Below are 19,451 nucleotides of genomic sequence, written 5' to 3'. Positions count from 1 at the left end.
GCAGCCTCGGCTGTGAGGAGCAGCAAAGGCGCCTGAAACCAGGCCGCCCACAGGATGTTGGAAACCGCAGGGCCCGGTGGGTATCTGTCACATGAAAAGGGCCAAAGGCTCACTCTGCCTCCCTTCGTGGCTCACGGGGGATGGATGTGGAGCCTGAGAGGACACAGCCTCCTCCATGGGATCTTGGGGAGCAGCCCAGCCCCTGTTCCTCCCCCTCGCAGGAATGTCCATCAGTCCACACAGGGCTGGTCCCGTTCCCCACTCTGCCCGCTCTGCTGAGAACCAGATGGGCCGTCCTCCTGGCTCCTGGTGGAGGAGGAGGCTGGGCTGGGGGCTTCCTAACTGTTCTCACTCTGAGGCTTTCTCTCCACCCAGAGCTGGGGTCAGCCGGACAGGCAGTGGCCTCAGCCCTTCCTAACTTGGCGACAGCATGAGGCCCCTGCCTGCAGGCTCTTTCTCTGTGAACCTCCTCGCCTGGGCCCAGGCTGGGCTGTGGCTCCCCTGTAACTGCCTTGAGGGGCCGTGCCCAAGCCGTGCCGGGTTCGGGCCGCCAAAAGTGGAACAGGCCTGAAGGCCTCTTCACATTACAGTGAGGCAGGGACAGACCCGTTTTCTGATTTAGTTGTTACCAATGAAAGTTCTGCTGCCAGCCTTTTTTACCCCCTTTAGAAATTTTGTTAATATTGTTTTCAAAATAGAGACTTGGCCTCACTATGTTGCCCAGTCTGGTCTCAAACTTCTGGGCTCAAGTGATCCTCCTGCCTTGGACTCCCAAAGCACTGGGATTACATGTGGGAGCCACCGTGCCCGGGCTCCCAGCTTCCTTCTCAGTCACACGTGGAAGGGAATTCTCTCCCGCCTTGTCCACGAGGAGGCCCCATTGCCTGCCAGCCTTGCTGCGGGTGCTGTGAGAAGGCATTTTCCATCTGTCAGCTGGACCTGGTTTTATGCTGCCTGGGTCAGCATCATCCCCGTGGCAGGGGCCAGGTCTACTCCTGGATGCCACCACACCTCTGTGGGCTCCTACAGTGACTCCTTCAACCCCTTTCCCTCTGGAGGCATCAGCTGCTTCACAGCTTGTTTCAGGACAAGGAAATGTTTCTTTGTACAGGTTCAGGGCCAGCATCTAGTCACCTGGCCGGGTGGCAGTGCATAAACTGAGCCTCTGCCCAGTGTTGGCCCATTGGCCCAGGAAATGTCCAGCGTCCCCAACTGAAAGCAAGGTCACTGCGAGGCTTGGATCCAGGCCCCAGGCCATGCCTCCCCCGGCCTTGGACTCACACTGCACTCAAGGCTCCTAACCTGGCTTGTTAACTACTTGGAACCCCTCCCCCAACCGGTCTTTACCAGCCCTGAAGTTCTGAACTTTCAAGTCATGGCACACAACACATGCGTCCAAACCACAAACCCTGCGACGCCGGACAGGGGCCCTGAGTGCCCCACCTTCACCACTCCCTCCTGCTTCCCTAACACCAGGGAGGGGGATCAGCCCATCAAGGAAGCAGCGCGTGATGCCTTCCAAAACAGGCCAGAGGCCAGCCTCAGATTGATCACAGCTGATCTCAGGCTCTAAATTGTCCGCCCCGGACACCGTAAGCTGGGAAGCCGGGGCCTCTTCACTGGCTTACGTGCCAGGACACAGTATGTGTGCCAGAAACCACATTTCACCCCCTAAATTCTGCTCAGCCCTAAGATGCAGCTCACAAACCCCAGTTCTGGGAGGCTGTCCCTGACACAGCCCTTCAGGCCACCGAAGCCCAACCCCCCACCAGTCCAGGATAGGCCAGTGTCTGTCTCCTCTACTGGACTGGACGCATTGGTAAAGGCACGTGGTGACTCGGTGAGTTGTGTGGTGGGGTGGGTGGTGGCGGGGGTCTGAGTCCGCTTTTCTAGCAACCCCCAGCTGAGGCAGCTGCTGGGGGTGCTTGGGCCCCACTTCAAGGAGCAGGGGCTGGAGCTTGGCACCCAGCCAGGGCTCTGTTGGATGTGGGTGTGGGGATTAATGAACATCTGCATCTCTGGTCTAGGAACTGAAATAAGGAGACAGCAGGCCCAGCTTACTCCGAAGGGCAGGTGCAAGGTGGGGGCTTCCGCAGGCGTGGGGCGGGGGCTCAGGGCCACGGTGTCTCCAACTCCCACCTGTTTCCCTCTTGATCTTCCTGGAGTGTGGCAGCCAGGAGATTTTAATAAAGCCTTTTTGGTTTATTGCACATCATATAAAACTGACTGCACCGTATTTGAAACAGACGAGGACATTCACAGGGATGGAGAGACCGAGGTTTCCTTCTTTCCTGGCCCTCATCTTCCTCCACACTGCTCCTGAGGCTGGAGGCAGCTTTAACCCAAAGAGTGGAACCCGCTAGTGAACATGTTTGTTTTGCGGGCATCAGAGTTGTTCTGGGCCCTTGTGCACTGTCCAGTTGGGAGACTGCTGGTAACAATGACAAGCGTCCGGGTAGCACGGCTGGCCAGGAGAGCTGCACCTGGGCTGTGGCAGTGCAGGGAGTCTGAGGACACCTGGTCTCAGGCTGGTGGTGGCTGGGGTTGGCCTGAGTGCTAAGGAGGACGGGCCCAGGCTGCTGGGGCAGGCTGGACCTGATGTCCATCTCAGAACAGACGTGTGGGGCAGCTGTGCCCAGGACTGGTGGGCTCAGAGGGTGGCAAATGTGGCAGAATAGGCCATGCCCTGGCCAGCTGGTGATGGCCCACTGCCCCCTGGGACACCTGAGGGCCCTACTGGGTTAAAGGGAGACACACTGGGCTGGGTGTGGTAGCTCATGCCTGTAATCCCAGCACTTTGGGAGGCCACGGCAGGCGGACTGCCTGAGCTCTGGAGTTAGTGACCAGCCTGGGCAACATGGGGAAACCCCATTTCTACTAAAATATAAAAAATTAGCTGGGCGTGGCAGTGTGTGCCTGTAGTCCCAGCTACCTGGGAGGCTGAGGCAGGAGAATCGCTTGAACGCGGGAGGCGGAGGTTGCAGGGAGCTGAGATTGCGCCACTGCATTGCAGCCTGGGTGACAGAGCGAGACTCTGTCTCAAAAAAAAAAAAAAAACCAAAAAGGGAGACACACTGTGGGCATGGACAGAGGCAGGGGCTAGAGTCTCTAAATCCAGTGGGTGACATGCTCCAAATGCCACCTAGAAAGCAGAGCCCAGAGGAGGAAGCCTCGGACTGGGCTGTGGTCATTATCACAGTGCAGAGTTGATGTGGTCCCCAGGCCCAGAAATGCCTGTGGAGGCCTGACCCACACCGGGTGTCCCAGGTCCTCCCTGCAAATGGTGGGGGTGGGGGCTGCTGATGGCGGGGTGGGGTGGGGTCGGGACGCCCCGTCAGTTCCGCGCCACCTTCTTCTTGCTCCGAGGCCACCGCCTCCTGCCCTGGAGCTTCTCCCTGCGGGCAGCGGCGGTGGTGAAGGTGATACAATGGGTGTCCAGGAAGTCCAGTAGCCTGCGCGAGGATACACGGAGGCCGTTCTGCTTCAGCTCCGCCTGCAGCTCCCCCAGCTCAAAGGGCTGGTACAGCAGCACCTTCTGGTACAGGGCCGGCTTCGAGCGGATGTAGCATCTCAGCGCCTCGTCTGTGTCCGCCGCCTGCACGGCTGCCTGTGAGGCGCTGACCTCCTCCTCACCCTCCTCCTCTTCACCTGCAGACTCAAATGCCGCTCCAAACTCACAGGAGGAAGAACTGAAAAGGGCCAGACCAGGATGTTTTGCACCTGAGACCAGGTGCCTCTTTAAAGGAAGGAGGGTGTCTACAGGTCCCATGGAGCCTGGCCTGAGAGATCCCTGCAGGCTACTCCAGTGGGATCCTGCCCCAGCCAGAAATGTCCAGCGTGTGGGGCGGGAACCAGGAGGCCTGTGCAGGGCTGGGGTCAGGGAACCAGCCCCCTAAACCCACCTGGTTTTCCCATAGGTCAAACCCAGAAGGTGATGGGGGTTTTTGAAGATTGGCCATTAGGCCTCACTCATGCCAACCCTCACACCCACGGGCCAGAGGATACATGAGGCCACTAACCCCATCGCGTCTATCCTGTTACCTCTGTGAGCTCAAGGAGCTGTCACTGCCGTCCACAGAAGTGGCCACGGATTCCTGGGAGGCTGGGAGCTGGGCATCATCATCAAGGCCTGGAGGTGCCTCCTTGGTGGGCGACCTGCTTGGGGGTGCGGGTGCGATGCTTTCATGATGATTCCTTTGATGTTGGGGGCCCTTGGTCTTAGCAGGTCCCTTGGGCCTATGGGTCCCAGGTCCTGTGGTGGCCTCCTGCTGGGCATGGGCCCCTGCCGTTGAAGGCTTGTAGGTCTGGGAGGCGAGGGTCTGGCAGCGAGGCGCCTGCAGTAGCGGCTGTGAGGACTGGCTCTCATCCTCAGAGTCTGAGTCCACGGTCTGGTGAGTGTACTGGAATATCTCCTTCAGCTTCAGAACCATCTGGCGTTTAGGCAGAGGGCGGACTCCAAACCTGACGGAGGGACAGGTGGGCCTCAGGACCCACCCACACAGCTGGTCCACACTCCACAATGTTCCCCATCTTAGCAAAGAGTGATGCCCAATGCATTCAGCGAATGGCTTGTGTGACAAACCATAGATGCCTGACTTCTGTGAGCATCAGAGGTTAGTGTCTATTCTAGGCGCCAACTAAGCTTACTCTGAATATTCCAAAAGAAACATTGTCAGCCAGGCACAATGGCTCACACTTACAATCCCAGCACTTCACGCGGCTGAGGCAGAAGGATAGCTTGAGTTCAGGAGTTCAAGGCCAGCCTGGGCAACATAGCAAGAGCCCGTCTCTACAAAAAATACAAAAATTAGCCAGGCATGGTGGTGTTGCCTGGAGTCCCAGCTACGAGGGAGAATGAGGTAGGATTGCTTAAGCCTCGCAGGTTGAGGCTACAGTGAGCCAAGATCACATCACTGTACTCCAGCCTAGGCAACAGTGAGATCCTGTCTCCAAAAATAAAAAATAAACAAAAGATATGCTGCTCCCAGTTCTGAGGGATGGTGGCAGCAGAAGCTTCCCCGGGTGCCCGAGTGTAAGAGGAGTGTCATGTGGATGTGAGAGTTAAATGTTCTTTTTTAAAAAATCAGGCCTCCACTAGACATGGTGGCTCACACCTGTAATCCCAGCACTTCGGGAGGCCGAGGCGGGTGGATCACGTGGTCAGGAGTTTGAGACCAGCCTGGCCAACATGGTGAAACCCCATCTCTACTAAACACCAATTAGCCTGGCGTGGTGGCGCATGCCTGTAGTCCCAGCTACTCGGGAGGCTGAGGCAGGAGAATCTCTTGAACCCGGGAGGCAGAGGTTGCAGTGAGCCGGGATTGTGCCACTGCAACCAGCCTGGTGACAGAGCGACACTCTGTCTTTCAAAACAAACAAACAAAAAAATCAGGCCTCCTCACTCAGACTGCTCTGGCTAGAGGGCCATGTCTATCCACACGGAACATGGGGACCTGCTGCCCAGGGGTGACATACAGGAGTCTCATGTGTTGCCTCCCTGGGGAATGGTACGCAGAGAGAACTGGGCGGCTCACCCGGCACCCAGCAGTCACGCATGCTCCCTAAGGAGCCGACTGCAGGCCTTTCTTCCCAAGCCCAAGCCAGCTGCATCCACCAGACCCAAAGAGAACACACAGGGGACCCTTCCGCCCCCAGGCGTGTGAAACCTGGTTACTTGTGGGAGGGAGAAGACCACTGTGGGCAACAAGCTTTGAAGACCACCAACCTATCCAGTTCCTTCTTCAGCACCGGCGTCTCCATAATGGAATACTGTGGCATCGGCGTTATGGGCACTTTGGGAGGCAAGTCCTTCTTCCGATGTACACCTTCTGGGTAAAACAAAAGCAGCACACGTTTTAGCACGAGGGACACGGATTGACCATGTCTGATCCCAGTAGCGTGACCAAGAGGAATACTGCACTTGAAGGTAACCCAAGCATCGTTTTGCTCCATGAAAGCAACAACAGTCACCCCTTCCCTGTCTGGAGCAGGGGCTTCCCGATGACAGCATCGGTGGCACGCACTGAGGACCACACCTTGTATCACACGGATACCGGCTGAACGTGGCTCCTGGGGCTGCGGAACCCAACAGCCCGGCATGTGACTAAAACTTAGGCATGGAAACTTCAAAATGTCTGCCCTGCAGTGACAACTTGAGGCGACAATGGGCCACACTGATACTCTTCAGACAGGCTTAGACATCAGTTTTGTTTTTAAAAAATAATTCATCCCATCCTGGCTAACATGGTGAAACCCCGTCTCTACTAAAAAATACAAAAAAAAAAAAAACTAGCCGGGCGCGGTGGCGGGCGCCTGTAGTCCCAGCTACTCCGGAGGCTGAGGCAGGAGAATGGCGTGAACCCGGGAGGCGGAGCTTGCAGTGAGCTGAGATCCGGCCACTGCACTCCAGCCTGGGCGGCAGAGCGAGACTCCGTCTCAAAAAAAAAAAAAAAAAAAAAAAAAAATTCATCAATTAAAAAAACCCAGTTAAAAAATGGGCAAAGGATGTGAACAGACATTTCTCCGGAGAAGATCTACAAATGGCCAATAAGCATGTGAAAAGGTGCCGAACATCGTTAGTCATCAGGGAAATGCAAGTCAAAACCACAATGAGATACCACTGCACGCCCACTAGGATGGCCGTAACAAAAAACACAGAGGGCTCGGGCAACATGGCAAAACCCCATCTCTACCAAAAAAAAAAAAAGCTGGGTGTGGTGGCCAAAGCCACCAATGTGGGCAGCTGTTTGTGGTTGTTCCAGCTATCCGGGAGCTGAGGCAGAAGGATCACCTGAGCCAGGAAGGTTGAGGCTGCGGCAAGCTGTGAACACGCCACTGCACTCCAGCCTGGGCGACAGAGCAAGACCTTGTCTCAAAAAGACAAGCAAACAAACAACAACAGCAAAAACAGAATAACAAGTGTTGTTGGAGATTTAAAATGGTGCAGTTATTTTGGAAAACAGTCTAGCAGTTCCTCAAAATGCTAAACACAGTTGCCATATGACCCAGCAATTCCACTCCTAAGTATAGAACCAAGAAGAATGAAAACTTATGTCTACACGAAAACTTGCACATGAATATTCCTAAGTGGCATTATTAATAACCACAAAGTAAAAACAACCCATATGTCCACTAACAGATGAATGGATAAGCAAAATGTGGCATAGCATCAGTGGGGTATTAGTCAGACAGTATGCTCAAAGCTGGGGCAACATAGCAAGACTCTGTCTCTACTAAAAAAAAAAAAAAATTAGCCGGACATGGTGGCAGCTGCCTGTAGTCCCAGCTACTCAGAAGGTTGAGGTGGGAGGATCACTTGAGCCTGGGAGGTCGAGGCTGCGATGAGCTGTGATTGTGCCACTGCACTTCAGCCTGGGTGACAGAGCAAGACCCCTGATTCAAAAACAGGCCAGGCACAGTGGCTCAGGCTTGTAATCCCAGCACTTTGGGAGACCAAAGTGGGTGGATCACTTGAGGTTAGGAGGAGTTCAAGACCAGCTCGGCCAATATGGTGAAACCCCATCTGTACTAAAAATATGAAAAAATTAGCCGGGCATGGCATGGTGATGGGCGCTTGTAATCCCAGCTACTCGGGAGGCTGAGGTGGGAGAATCGCTTGAACCTGGGAGGTGGAGCTTGCAGTGAGCCAAGATCGTGCCACTGCACTCTAGTCTGGGCGACAGAGCGCGACTCCGTCTCAAAATAAATAAATAAAAAGGAATAAAATACTGATCCGTGCCACATGTATGAATCTTGAAAACTGTATGCTAACTGAAAGAAGCCAGACACAAAAGGCCACACATTAGTAATACACGGCTCTGTTTATATGAACTGTCCAGGATAGGCAAATCCACAGAGACAGAAAGTAGGTTCTTGGTTGCTGGGGCTGGGGAAGGGGAAGGGGAGAGACTGCCCCTGGGTGCGGGATTTTTGAGATGATGAAAATGTTCCGGAATTAGAGAGTGGTGACAATTGTACAACACTGTGAATGTATTAAGAACCAGTGAACTGTCCATTTTAAAAGGGTAGATTTTATGGTATGTGAATTATATCTAAATAAAGCTGTTACTTTAAAAAACAATAGGCTGGGCGAGGTGGCTCATGCCTGTAATCCCAGCACTTTGGAAGGTCGAGGAGGGTAGATCACCTGAGGTCAGGAGCTCAAGACCAGCCTGATCAATATGGGGAAACCTCGTCTCTACTAAAAATACAAAAATTAGCTGGGAGTGGTGGCGGGCCCCTGTAGTCCCAGCTACTCAGGAGGCTGAGGGAGGAGAATCCCTTCAACCTGAGAGGCGGAGGTTGCAGTGAGCCGAGATCGCGCCGCTGCACTCTAGCCTGGTGACACATTAGGAACAGTCAGACTTTGCTGCTTCTCCCTTTTATGACCATGGAGCCCTCTGAGCCCCCGATGAAAGTGGCAGGTTCTGTCTCCTGAGAAAGGCACGATTCTTCCTGTGGCCGCAGCATCATCCTGAAGCCCGCCTCAGATCTGCTCTGTAGCCTCCTGCAGCCGTTCTCACAGCACTGCCTGGGAACTGGTTAGAAATGCAAATTCTTGGTCACCCTCCTGAAGCGAGGCTGTAGGGCAGGCTGGGCCAACCGGTGCTATAAGAAGCTCTCCAGGTGCTTCTGAAGCCCCTGAGGGCCGAGGGCACTGTCAGTCACCTCATTCATCTGGATTTGGGAGGAAACAGGCCCCCAGGCCACAGGCAGGTGTTCACTCACAGCCTGGCCTTTCTCCCAGTTGTGCTCAGCCCAGCCCAGCCCTCCTGACCCTCCCTGGAGGTGCCTGGATGGGAGCAGCAGCACTGAGGGGGCCAACACCTGGGGCTCTGACTCTCCCCGGGGACTGAAATGAGCAGGGAGGTGGCATTCCTGCACCTGAGGGGACCAGGAATAACGGACCTCACAGCCTCTCACACTTGTCCCACCTGATTCTTTTTTTAATTGAGGTGAAATTCACATAAAGAAATCGTAAAGGGAATAATTCAGTGGTATTAAGTATTCACAGTGTTGTGCAACCATCACCTCTATCCATTTCCTAAACATTTTCAGCACCCCAAAAGGACACCCTGTACCTCCCAAAAATGGGGAGCAGTCACTCCCCATTCCCCCTCCCTCCAGCCGAGGGCAACCACTAACCTGAGTTCTCTCTGGATTTGCCTATTCTAGACATTTCATATCCATGAATGCAGACCTTACATGACCTTGTGTGTCTGGCTTCTCACCCGGCAGCATGTTTTCCAGGGTCGTCCCCGCGGTAGCGCGTGGCAGCGCCTCCTTCCTCGTTGTGGCCAAACACTATTCCGTTCTCTTGATGGGCCGCGCTGGGCTCCCTGTTCATCTGCTGGCGGGTGTTTGGGTTGCTTCCCCCTTTTGGCGACTGTGAACAGCGCCTCTAAGAACGTGCATGTCTGAGCCCCTGTTTTAATTCTCTTGGATACACAGGTAAAAGTGGGATTGCTGGGTCCTACAGCCGTTCCGCAGTTAGTATTTTGAAGAACCACTCGCCGATACTTGCTGAATGACTCGCGGCCTTCGGAGGTGCCGGCTCCGTGTTCTGGAGAAGGGTCCGTAGATGTGGATTTTAAACATGTGCCCAGGTGAGCACTGGATCCAGGTAAGTCTGGGAAACACTGACTTACTGGCTAAGAAGTGCAGCGTGAGAGCCAGCCTGGCTCTCCTCCACCGTGGAGGGGAGTCTGGAAGGCAGCGGAAGTGTCGTGCCTCAGGTCAGCAGACATTCAGCGCCGCCAGCCCCTGGGTCTCATGACCGACCTCCACACCCACTTAGTGTAAAACAGTAACAAAGACAGTCCCCTTCCCCAGCTCTCCTGGCTACTCACTGGGTGTCTCTAACCCTTCGGGCTTCTGAGCTCCACCGACGCTTAGCATCTGCGCTAGAGGAGGGGTCTCTGGAGGCCTCTGCTCTTCCCCGTCCCAATCGTCCCACAGAGCCGAATTCAGAAAGCTCAGCCTGCTGTTCCCCGGGGAACCCGCGCCCACTTGCGATTTCCTCCGGGCAGTGCAGCTTCCTCGGATGGGGGTGGTGTCCAGGAGTCCCGGGGAGCGGCAGTCACAGCTGTCGGCGGCCTCCTTCATCCTGCGGCTGGGGCTGCTGGTGCTCAGGGGGCCGGTCCGCTCCAGGTTCCAGTGATCAATGGGAATTGGCGAGAGGGGCTCCATCTGCCAGCAGCAGTCGTCGACTGGAATTGGAGGGTCACTGTCCAGCGGGGGGCTGCTGTTGGCCTGATGGGAGGCCACCTCCTGCTCATCGTCACTGTCCCCGACTTCCACCACTTCACTCGCTGTGGTCTGGTTCAGGAAGCTTGGCCCAGGTGGCGAGTGTTTCAGGAACCGCCTGCTGAAGTGGGCACAGTCCCCTGAGATGGGACGTGGAGCCAGCGGAGAGGAGTGCGGGTGGCCCCCAGGGTGGGGACGGGAAGGGCTTTTGTGGCCTTGCCTTCTGCCGTCAGAAGTTCCTGGAGAGACGGGAGTGAGGCAGGAGGACGGTGTCTGGGGCGGTGGTGTCTGGGGCCTGATGACGGAAAACTTCTGTGCAGCCTCGTTCCCTTCCCTGTTTCCTACCGAGGCCCTGGGCGTGTGCTGTGTCACCACCTCCACGGCCAGCCCGCTCCTGAGGCTGCTGATTTGGGTCTGGGAAGAACAGTCGCGGCTTCTGCTGGCCAGCGGGGTGGCGGGCACCAGCCATGAGGTGTCTGTGGTGCTGCCCTCGCCGGGGCTGCTCTCACGGTCGCAGAACAGCCAGGGAGCCCCTCTGCTGCCCAAAGAGCCCCGGTTCTCCGGCAGCGCCCCCTCATCCTCCCGCTGCAGCGCAGCTTCCCTTCTTGGTGGGCTGTGAGAACGTTCCTGATCTGCATCGACGTCAATGACGGAAAACAGCTCACAGGACCTAGCGCTAATTTCTAGAGCTTTCCTTTCTTCCAGAGGATCACTAGAAATGGACTTCATTTTGGTTTGTTCTAGCTCTAGCTCCTCATCCGAGTCCAGTAAGAGGATGACCTCGTCGTCTTTGTTCACTTTGGATGGAGACTTCTGAGACGTGGAGCTCAAATGGTCAGGATTTGACTGGGTTAGGTCAATGGACAGAGATTTTTCTGGGGACATCAGGACCCCCTTATTTCTGCACTCCAGCATGGAGCGACGCTCTGTGCCTTTCTGGTGGCCTGGCTCTTTAGACAGCGTGAGGACGCTCCTGTCCCTTTTCTGCTTTGATGGCACAGCTGGAGACAGCGAGGTTGGGGAGCCCACCTGGGAAGTTCCGCCACGGGACCGGGGTGTTGACAGGGGCAACCCGCTTGTGCGATGAGGCTGATGAGACCCGCGGGGACTCCTGCCCTGGGGAGGCCCCAGTAGGAAGCGGCACGGGTGTGGTGGAGACACCTGCCAGGGAGCCAGGCGATGAGAAACCTCCAGCCCCCTTTCCCTGACAGTGCCACTTCGTTCCTCAGGCTCACTTGTTACTCGGGACAGCTCTGAGATCTCTCCCTGAGTTGATGAGAAGAGCTGTTCGTAATCACCGGCACCATCCGAGTGCGGAAGGGGGCCTTCTTTTCTCTCTGCGCGGCAGCCCCTGGAAGGGGTGGAGCAACTGGAACGGCCAAGCGCCTCCTGCTCGGGGGCCTCTGCTCCCCATGCCCCTGAGCGCTGGCCCTGGGGTGGTGGGAGAGGGCACTGTCCCACCTTCTCCCAGGTGGTGGTGGCCTCATCTCTTCCTGGCTCCGACGGCTCCATCTCCTCCACCTTGTCCGACTGTTCCTGCACCTGGACACTTGCTAGGAGCTGCCCAGAAACCGGACTGCCACCCTCCAGCCAGTCAGCATCCTCGCCAGCACCCACTGCTTTTTCTTCCTGGAGCAGCTTTCGCTGAGTAGCTGCGAATTCATAAATTTCTTCCATTTCTGCTTCATTCACGTTTTCTTGATCTTCTTCGTGGTCCTTGGATTTCAACAAAGTCTCCGCTTCCTCCTCTTCATCTGCCCACATTGACCTCAAGAGTTCCTGGAAATTCTCGGCCCTGCTTTCGCAATTCTCGGCTTCCTTCTCCTCCCATGGTTTGCCCCCTGAGTCCGTGGTGACAGGCACCTGTTCGCACAGGTGAACAAGCTCACTCACACCAAACCTGCAACATGAAACACCAAGGGTCATCGCCACTCTGCATGGAGATGGTCTCTGGGCACCCCAGTGGGGTAGCAGACCAGAACAGAATCTTCACTAGGAGAAATGACCATGACCCAGGCCCTGCTCCCTTTGAAGATGGAGCCCACACTCCTTGCCAGAAACACCCAGGCCACTTCGTTCCAGAAACCAGAGACTGACAACACTTAAAGCAGGGCTTGCTAACTACAGCTGCAGACATAAAGGGGTGTGTCGGGCTGAATGTAAAGTAACAGGGATTGGCAGAGTTACAAAACTGGGGAGTCTGCTGCCTCAGAGGCTCTCAAGACATAGCGTCAGGGTCAGGCATGGTGGCTCATGCCTGAAATTCCAGCACTTTGGGAAGCCGAGGATCACTCAAGGCCGGGAGTTTGAGATCAGTCTGGACAACATAGAAAGTCTCCATCTCTATAAAAAAATGTAAAAATTAGCTTAGGAGTTCAAGGCTACAGTGAGCTGTGATCATGCCACTGCACTCCAGCCTGGGCAACCGCAAGAGACTCTGTCTCTAAAACGATAAAAAAGGCCATGCATGGTGGCTCATGTCCATAATCCCAGCACTTTGGGAGGCAGAGGCAGGAGGATTGCTTGAGGTCAGGAGTTCAAGAACAGCCTGGGCAACATAGCGACACTCCATCTCTCCAAAAAATAGAACATAAATGAAAAGACATGGCATCAGATACAATCCACAGCAGACCAAGTCCTTGCATCAGCCCAGGCCAATGGGCAAGCCAGCCAGCCACCTGCTTAAAGGCTCTGTGGCCTAGCCAGTATATTTCCAACCCCAGAGGCTGAGCTGTTCCTTTCCTAAGAAAGCAGCGGAGGGAGGACGTAGGCTTGGATTAGCGACCCAGGCCCTGTGCAGAGGCACACTTGTCCCTCTGAGCTGCTGCCTCTCTCTTAAGATGCTGGCTGGGCAAGCCAGGGGAGCTGCGGCATCTGGGATGCAGCCTAAGCATTCTCTCCATGCCCGTTTTATGGGACTCTGGAGAGGACTGCCATTGTTCAGGTCTAGCAGTGGAATGATCACTGAGCAGCAGTGTTTGGGGGGCACTGTAGCCAAGGGCCATTCTCTGTCACACCTAGGGGGTTAAAAACCATGGGACTCAATAGAGTCTTCCTGATCCAGTGCTTGGCACCCCTGCAAGTGTCAGTTCTGGCCTGACTTTCACCTAACACGCCCTGTTCTACAGGGTCATCGCTGGTCATGAACTTGGGATTAAAAGGTATACACAGGACTGTTAGTTCTCTCGGCCTCAGCCCCGAAGCCCCGAGCCCTCTGCAGCAGCACAAGCCTCCCCAGAGCTGTCAACCTGCCAGTCCTCGTCAGTTAATTTCAAAGGCTGGGGAGCAATCCAGACCTGTGGGCCAGGGAACTCAGCTCAGAGCTCAGGCCAGGAGGAAGGCCAGTGTCCGCGGTGTAGAGGTAGTGCAGGAATGCGCAGGCGGCCTCAGTGCTCACGTCACCCAGCAGGACACGCTGGGTCAGAATCCCGTCCTCTACAGCGGAGAAGCCTTCGTTGTTCACCTGAAGGTGAAATGCAACACAGAGGGTTTACTGACCAGACACTTGTAACTTGGAGCAAAGGAGACGCTCTGGGGTGTCCTGCAAGTCACTAGTCTTTTTATTTTTCTCTTTAGAGACAGTGTCTCCCCGTGCCACCCAGGCTGGAGTGCAGTGGTGTGATCATGGCTTACTGCAGCCTTGAACTCCTAGGCTAATTTTTAATTGTAATTATTTTATTTATTTATTTATTTTGAGTTGGACTATCTCTCTGTTGCCCAGGCTAGAGTGCAGTGGCGAGCTCTCAGCTCACTGCAACTTCCACCTCCTGGGTTCAAGCGATTCTCCTGCATCAGCCTCCCAAGTAGCTGGGATTGCAGGCGCCCAGCACCATGCCCGGCTAATTTTTTGTAGTTTCAGTAAGAGACGAGGTTTTGCTATGTCGGCCAGGCTGGTCTCAAACTCCTGACCTCAGGTGATCCACCCTCCTCGGCCTCCCAAAGTGATGAGATTACTGGCGTGAGCCACTGCGCCCAGCACCTAGGCTAATTTTTAAATTTTTTTGTAGAGATGGGCTCTCACTATGTTGTTCAAGCTGGTCTTGAACTCCTGGCCCCAAGGGATCCTCCCACCTTAGTCTCCCAAAGTACAGGGATTTCAGGCATGAGCTGCCGTGCCCAGTCCCTAGTCTTATAAGCAGCTCCATGCCCCAGGAAAAGCATTAGGCACTGTTTATGCAGATTTTTGGCCAATAATTTTACAGGTGAGGCCTAACACTCCTCTTTTGTCAAATCGTATTGGGACTAGATATTCTAGGACCCAGTTAGAGTCCTCCTGATAGACACAACTGGGCTCCAGAACTTTGACAGAGACTGAGAATAGCTCCCTGAGTTCCTGCCCACACTCAAGTCAAATGCTTTCAGTCAGAAAGCAGAAGGTTCATCAGCAACTCATCCCTGAAGAGATCAATTATGAGCTTTTGTAATTATGCAAATAGAGGAAAGAGAAAACAATTCTGGGAAACAATGGATTTTCTTTTTTGTTTTTTTGTTTTTGACTCTGTTGCCCGGGCTGGAGTGCAGTGGCGTGATCTCAGCTCACTGCAAGCTCCGCCTCCCAGGTTGATGCCATTCTCCTGCCTCAGCCTCCCGAGTAGCTGGGACTACAGATGCCCACCACCACACCCGGCTAATTTTTTTGTATTTTTAGTAGAGACAGGTTTCACTGTGTTAGCCAGGATGGTCTTGATCTCCTGACCTTGTGATCCGCATGCCTCGGCCTCCCAAAGGGCTGGGATTACAGGCGTGAGCCACCGCGCCCGGCCAAACAATGGATTTTCATTCAACAGAACAAAACACTGATGTTTCCCAGTTCTAAGGCCACCCCTCACACCCACTCCTAACCTCAAGCGTGGGTCTGTATCTCTTCTCCGTGTGTTAGAGAAAGGGATGGGTGGGAGGGAGGAGGTGAGAACATTATGGGGCAGGAAGTGAGGGAGATGGGGGTGGTAGAAAGGGCATCTGAGACATGGGGAGGCCTGGTTGGAGAAAGGCAGGATTAGAGAGGGAGAGAGAGGAAAGGAGGGCACACGGCGGCCTGCGTACTTACATACTGGATGAGGAGCGGGCATCGGGCATAAAGCACGAACTTGTGGGCGTAAAGCACCTCCCCGCTGTCTGTCTGGAACTGGACATCACTCAGGTGTGGGTTATTGACCATGGCACCAAAGTCAGCAACCAGCAGCCCAAGGGAGAGCTGAAGCGGGAGGAGAGGAAGAGCCGTCACCTCCCCACCTCTGTTCTTCTGCTGGGGCAGTGGGAATCTCCCCGCATGGAGGTGGCGTTAGGGTGGGCCAGGAGCCAGGACCTGCGTTCTCCTTTCCTCTCCAAAATGGTTCCCACGATGGGCTCAACCTCCGAGTGACCCTAAGGCCCTGAGCAGCACAGAAGAGCAAAGCACTAGCTTGTTCCTCTGGCTCTTGCCAGTGGGTTCCCTGGCGCCCGTGGAGAGGCCAGACATGGGGCTAGATGTGAATTCACAGCGCTGGCAGCTCCTGCACTGTGTGGGCCAGGCTGTGGGATACCTAGGCTTTGAGGAGGTGCACCCGTCCCCTGTGACGGACAAGCACCCTGAGTCCAAGCAGCTCGGGGACCTGGCCAAGAGGACAGCCGGGTCCAGTATATGATGATGTCCCTAGGCTGGCCTTGGCATGAAGTGCTTGGTTGACACTGACATGCAAATGGGAGGAGGTCCACTCTAGAGAAAAGCCAGCTCCCACCCTGGGTCCTCCCCACACAGCACACTGACAGGGAGGCCGGGCCAGTCTGCTCAGCTGTGCTCTGGAGCCCAGCCCGGACCTGCACAGAGGGGAGGGACAGCAAGCCCTCAGTGAGCTCGCAGCTACTGAGGAACGAGCAGAGAGTGCCTGGATGGGGCAGCCGTGCTGAGAAACTGTGGTCCCTCTACACTCCTGGGACCCGGGACAGAGCAGGCTCTGGGGCCTCAGCCCCAAGGTGCCCCACGGAGTCACAGACAGAAAAGGCAGAAGCCTTGTGGCAGAGCCCCTAGCGGGCGCTGGGGTGGCTATGGGTCCATGGCTCTGCTCACGGATGTCAGGATGTGACAGCCTTCTGGAAAGCAGAGACCTTCTTGAGAGGCCCCTGCACTTGCGTTGGGGGCCAGAGGCCAGCGGTGAGCCAACCCCATCACACACGTGGCAAGCGGGAGTGGCCAGGACCACAGAGCGTGGGACAGAGCCAGTCCTTACCGAGGTGCGGCCGCCCCTTTCTGGGTGCTTGTCCTGCGATGGCACCACAAACCCAGTCAGAGGAAGGCCGCCGGGCACCACGTCCAACCCTGAGCAGAGGATTCACAGGTTAAAGGAACGTCACAGCCCAGCCACATCCACCACCAAGAAGACAGCGTTGACCACGGGCTGAGCCGGCCCCTGCGGTGCCTTGAGAGGCGCTTGCTTCCCGAGGATGCCTTCATGCAAAGCAAACCCGCACGCTCTGTTTCACTGTTAGCCAGGATGGTCTTGATCTCCTGACCTTGTGATCCGCACCCCACCAGGGAGGTGAGAGAATAGCAAAACAGTTCACCCAGAGGATTCACTCGCTGTGGGCAGACAGTTCTGTCTTTGGTTAAAGTGGAAGGAAAGTCATGACAGAGTTGTCAACGCCACATTCACCTTTGAGAAAAAATGAAAGCGCCCAGAGGCTGTGTGTTCTCCCACCAGGTCAGAGCTGCCGCCACAGCGGCACAAGAGCAGCCTCAGCCGCGGGGAAGGGAGGCCCAGGAGGGCAGGGCTGGCCCTAGAGTCCCACCCAGCATCTCACCTGCAGCCCCTTCCGAGCCAGCCAGGCCCCCACTGCTGGGCCACGGGCTGGCGCTCAGTCCCTCCCTCGCCAGGTCCACGAGGTCCTGCAGGGCCTGGTGCTCCCTCTGGCTGGCCGAAGGCGACGGTCCCCTGGAGCCACAGCCTGCAGGGGGGGTGCCGTGGAGAGCGGGTGACCTTCGTTCTGAGTGCTCAGGTGGCACCAGCGGCAGCACAGGCTCCTGCATGAGGCCCTGAAAGAAGCCAGTAAGCAGAGTGACCGTGTGGTCGCTGTCACTGACGCACACACTGCAGAAGCCGTCACGTGTGGTATGCATGGCTGGACCTAAAACTACAGAGCAGGACGCGGGCTGTGGGGACGGAGCTCCAGCCACAGCCCGGGGCAGTCCTGGGACGTTTTTCCCCAGCACTCATGTCAACATGCTCCTCCTCTGTCACAGCCAAGCCCAGGCCTTGGCATCTGTTTGCACAAAGGCTTGTCAGGCCAGGGGGGCCCAGGCCTGCCACCCTCCTGAAGTCCATGGCAGGAGGACACTTGCTGCAGGACTGTCTGGAGCGTGTGTTTCAAATGCAGGTTCCCGGGCTCCGTCTGAGGCATTTTGCCAGCTGCCTGGGACTCTTGCTTTTTTTTTTTTTTTTTTTTTTTTTTTGGAGACGGAGTCTTGCTCTGTTGCCCAGGCTGGAGTGCAGTGGCCGGATCTCAGCTCACTGCAAGCTCCGCCTCCCGAGTTTACACCATTCTCCTGCCTCAGCCTCCCGAGTAGCTGGGACTACAGGCGCCCGCCACCTCGCCCGGCTAATTTTTTTTGTATTTTTTAGATACAAAAAACCCCGTAGAGACGGGGTTTCACCATGTTAGCCAGACTGGTCTCGATCTCCTGACCTTGTGATCCGCCCGTCTCGGCCTCCCAAAGTGCTAGGATTACAGGCTTGAGCCACCACGCCCGGCCCTTTTTTTTTTTTTTAAGACAGAGTCTCTCTTGTTGCCCAGGCTAGAGTGCAATGGCACGATCTCGGCTCACTGCAACCTCTGACTCCCAGGTTCAAGTGATTCTTCTGCCTCAGTCTCCCAAGTAACTGGGATTACAGGTGTGTGCCACCATGCCCGGCTAATTTTTGTATTCTTAGTAGAGAAGGGGTTTCACCATATTAGCCAGCCTAGTCTCAAACTCCTGACCTCTGGATCCATCCACCTCAGCCTCCCAAAGTGTTGGGATTACAGGTGTGAGCCACCGCGCCCAACCGGGACTCTGCATTTTCAACAAACTCCAGGAACACACTCTGGTGGAAACCAAGGGTCCTCCCTGATCCTACCCAGAGTACCGTTTAGTTGCTGGACAGAGAAGAAAGCTGCAGCCACCGAGCGCCCCTCTGGCCTCCTCCCGCCTCTGCCTTTTCTTCCTGGACTTTCCATCACCTGGCTGTGGATACCCAGTGTTGCAGTTCTGGGACCGCCGGCCTCCCGCAAAAGCCTATCCCATGTGCCTGAGGGGAGGGACTCACCTGGGCAGGCCGCTGGGGCACGAGGGGAGGGACCAGCCTGGCCGTGTAGAAGGCCTCCGTGGCCCAGGCCCCAGTCAGTGCACTGCCCTCCCACAGAAAGCTCTGCTTGCATTCAGGTGGAGGAGGACACTGGCCCGCTCTTTCCCACCCTTCCTTTAAAATCCTGCTGGCAGGAAGTGGTGGCGTGCTAGACAATTCCACTTCCTCAGACAGGAGCAGGGCCACACGGTCCTCTATCTGTCGGCCTGTGGTTTCAGAGTCCTGGACTAACAACAATGGGGGAGACACTGGGGGTTTCTTCTTGCGACTTTTCTTCTCTAGAGAGAAACAAAAGCGACACCATCAACGGTGGAGTCAGCCCACTCCCCCGCGACCCGCCGGTGGTCTCTCCCAGGGCCACTGTTCTGGCCACACAAACCTGCTTCTGGTTTTATCCTCTCAGAAAAGGCACTTTCCAGCCTGAGCGCTGGCACAGCCGCACACGGCTCCATCTCCGACCGGGACAGAGCCATGGCCACCAGCAGGTCCTCGGACGGTGCCTCGTCCACCTTCCGCCTCTTCCGTGGCTCCTTCTTGCTGGCGGGTCCTCTCCGTTTCAGACCTCCACCGTGATCACTGAAGCGAGAAGACAGCCAAAAAGAAAAGTTACTGGGGCTAGAGGAGTGCACGCTTCTCAGGTTGGTCACACTGGCCTGGAGAGGGCTGGGCCTGAGAGAAAAGTGACGGATGTGGACCTGCCAGGCAGACGCATCCCCCACTTCTATTGCCTTGTGTGAACTCATTCAATCACAGGCCAAAAGTTCAACATGGCCCAGGCATGGGAGGGTCTGGGTTCCTTCACGTGCTGCTGTCCAGCAGGCTCATGGCAGATGTCCAGAGCCATCTGTGGTACCTGCACATCCTCATGTGGCCAAGCCCGTCCAATGG

The 19,451-nt window shown here is 55.8% G+C and overlaps 1 protein-coding gene across 2 annotated transcripts in view; it reads right to left on the bottom strand.

Moving 5' to 3' along the window:
- Window positions 1-2,181: 2,181 nt before the first annotated feature.
- Window positions 2,182-19,451, bottom strand: part of SLX4 (SLX4 structure-specific endonuclease subunit) — a 29,415-nt gene continuing 12,145 nt past the window's right edge. Inside the window, exons 6-15 of one of the 2 annotated variants that reach the window (XM_050774162.1) lie at window positions 18,943-19,139; window positions 18,525-18,841; window positions 17,023-17,254; window positions 16,452-16,540; window positions 15,293-15,439; window positions 13,542-13,708; window positions 9,849-12,145; window positions 5,726-5,828; window positions 4,042-4,461; window positions 2,182-3,689 (exon numbers count right to left, since the gene is read on the bottom strand). In XM_050774162.1, coding sequence (XP_050630119.1) covers window positions 3,335-3,689; window positions 4,042-4,461; window positions 5,726-5,828; window positions 9,849-12,145; window positions 13,542-13,708; window positions 15,293-15,439; window positions 16,452-16,540; window positions 17,023-17,254; window positions 18,525-18,841; window positions 18,943-19,139 — 4,324 coding nt within the window. In that variant the 3' untranslated portion in view covers window positions 2,182-3,334. Of the gene's footprint in view, window positions 3,690-4,041; window positions 4,462-4,700; window positions 4,790-5,725; window positions 5,829-9,848; window positions 12,146-13,541; window positions 13,709-15,292; window positions 15,440-16,451; window positions 16,541-17,022; window positions 17,255-18,524; window positions 18,842-18,942; window positions 19,140-19,451 lie in introns of those variants that run through there. The other variant, XR_007722119.1, reaches the window with a different exon arrangement.

This window comes from Macaca thibetana, chromosome 20, assembly GCF_024542745.1.
Source record: "Macaca thibetana thibetana isolate TM-01 chromosome 20, ASM2454274v1, whole genome shotgun sequence".
In the NCBI taxonomy this organism is placed as follows: domain Eukaryota; kingdom Metazoa; phylum Chordata; class Mammalia; order Primates; family Cercopithecidae; genus Macaca; species Macaca thibetana.
The sequence above is the reverse complement of the archived record's forward strand: the minus strand, read 5'-3'. Positions and strand labels throughout refer to the sequence as shown.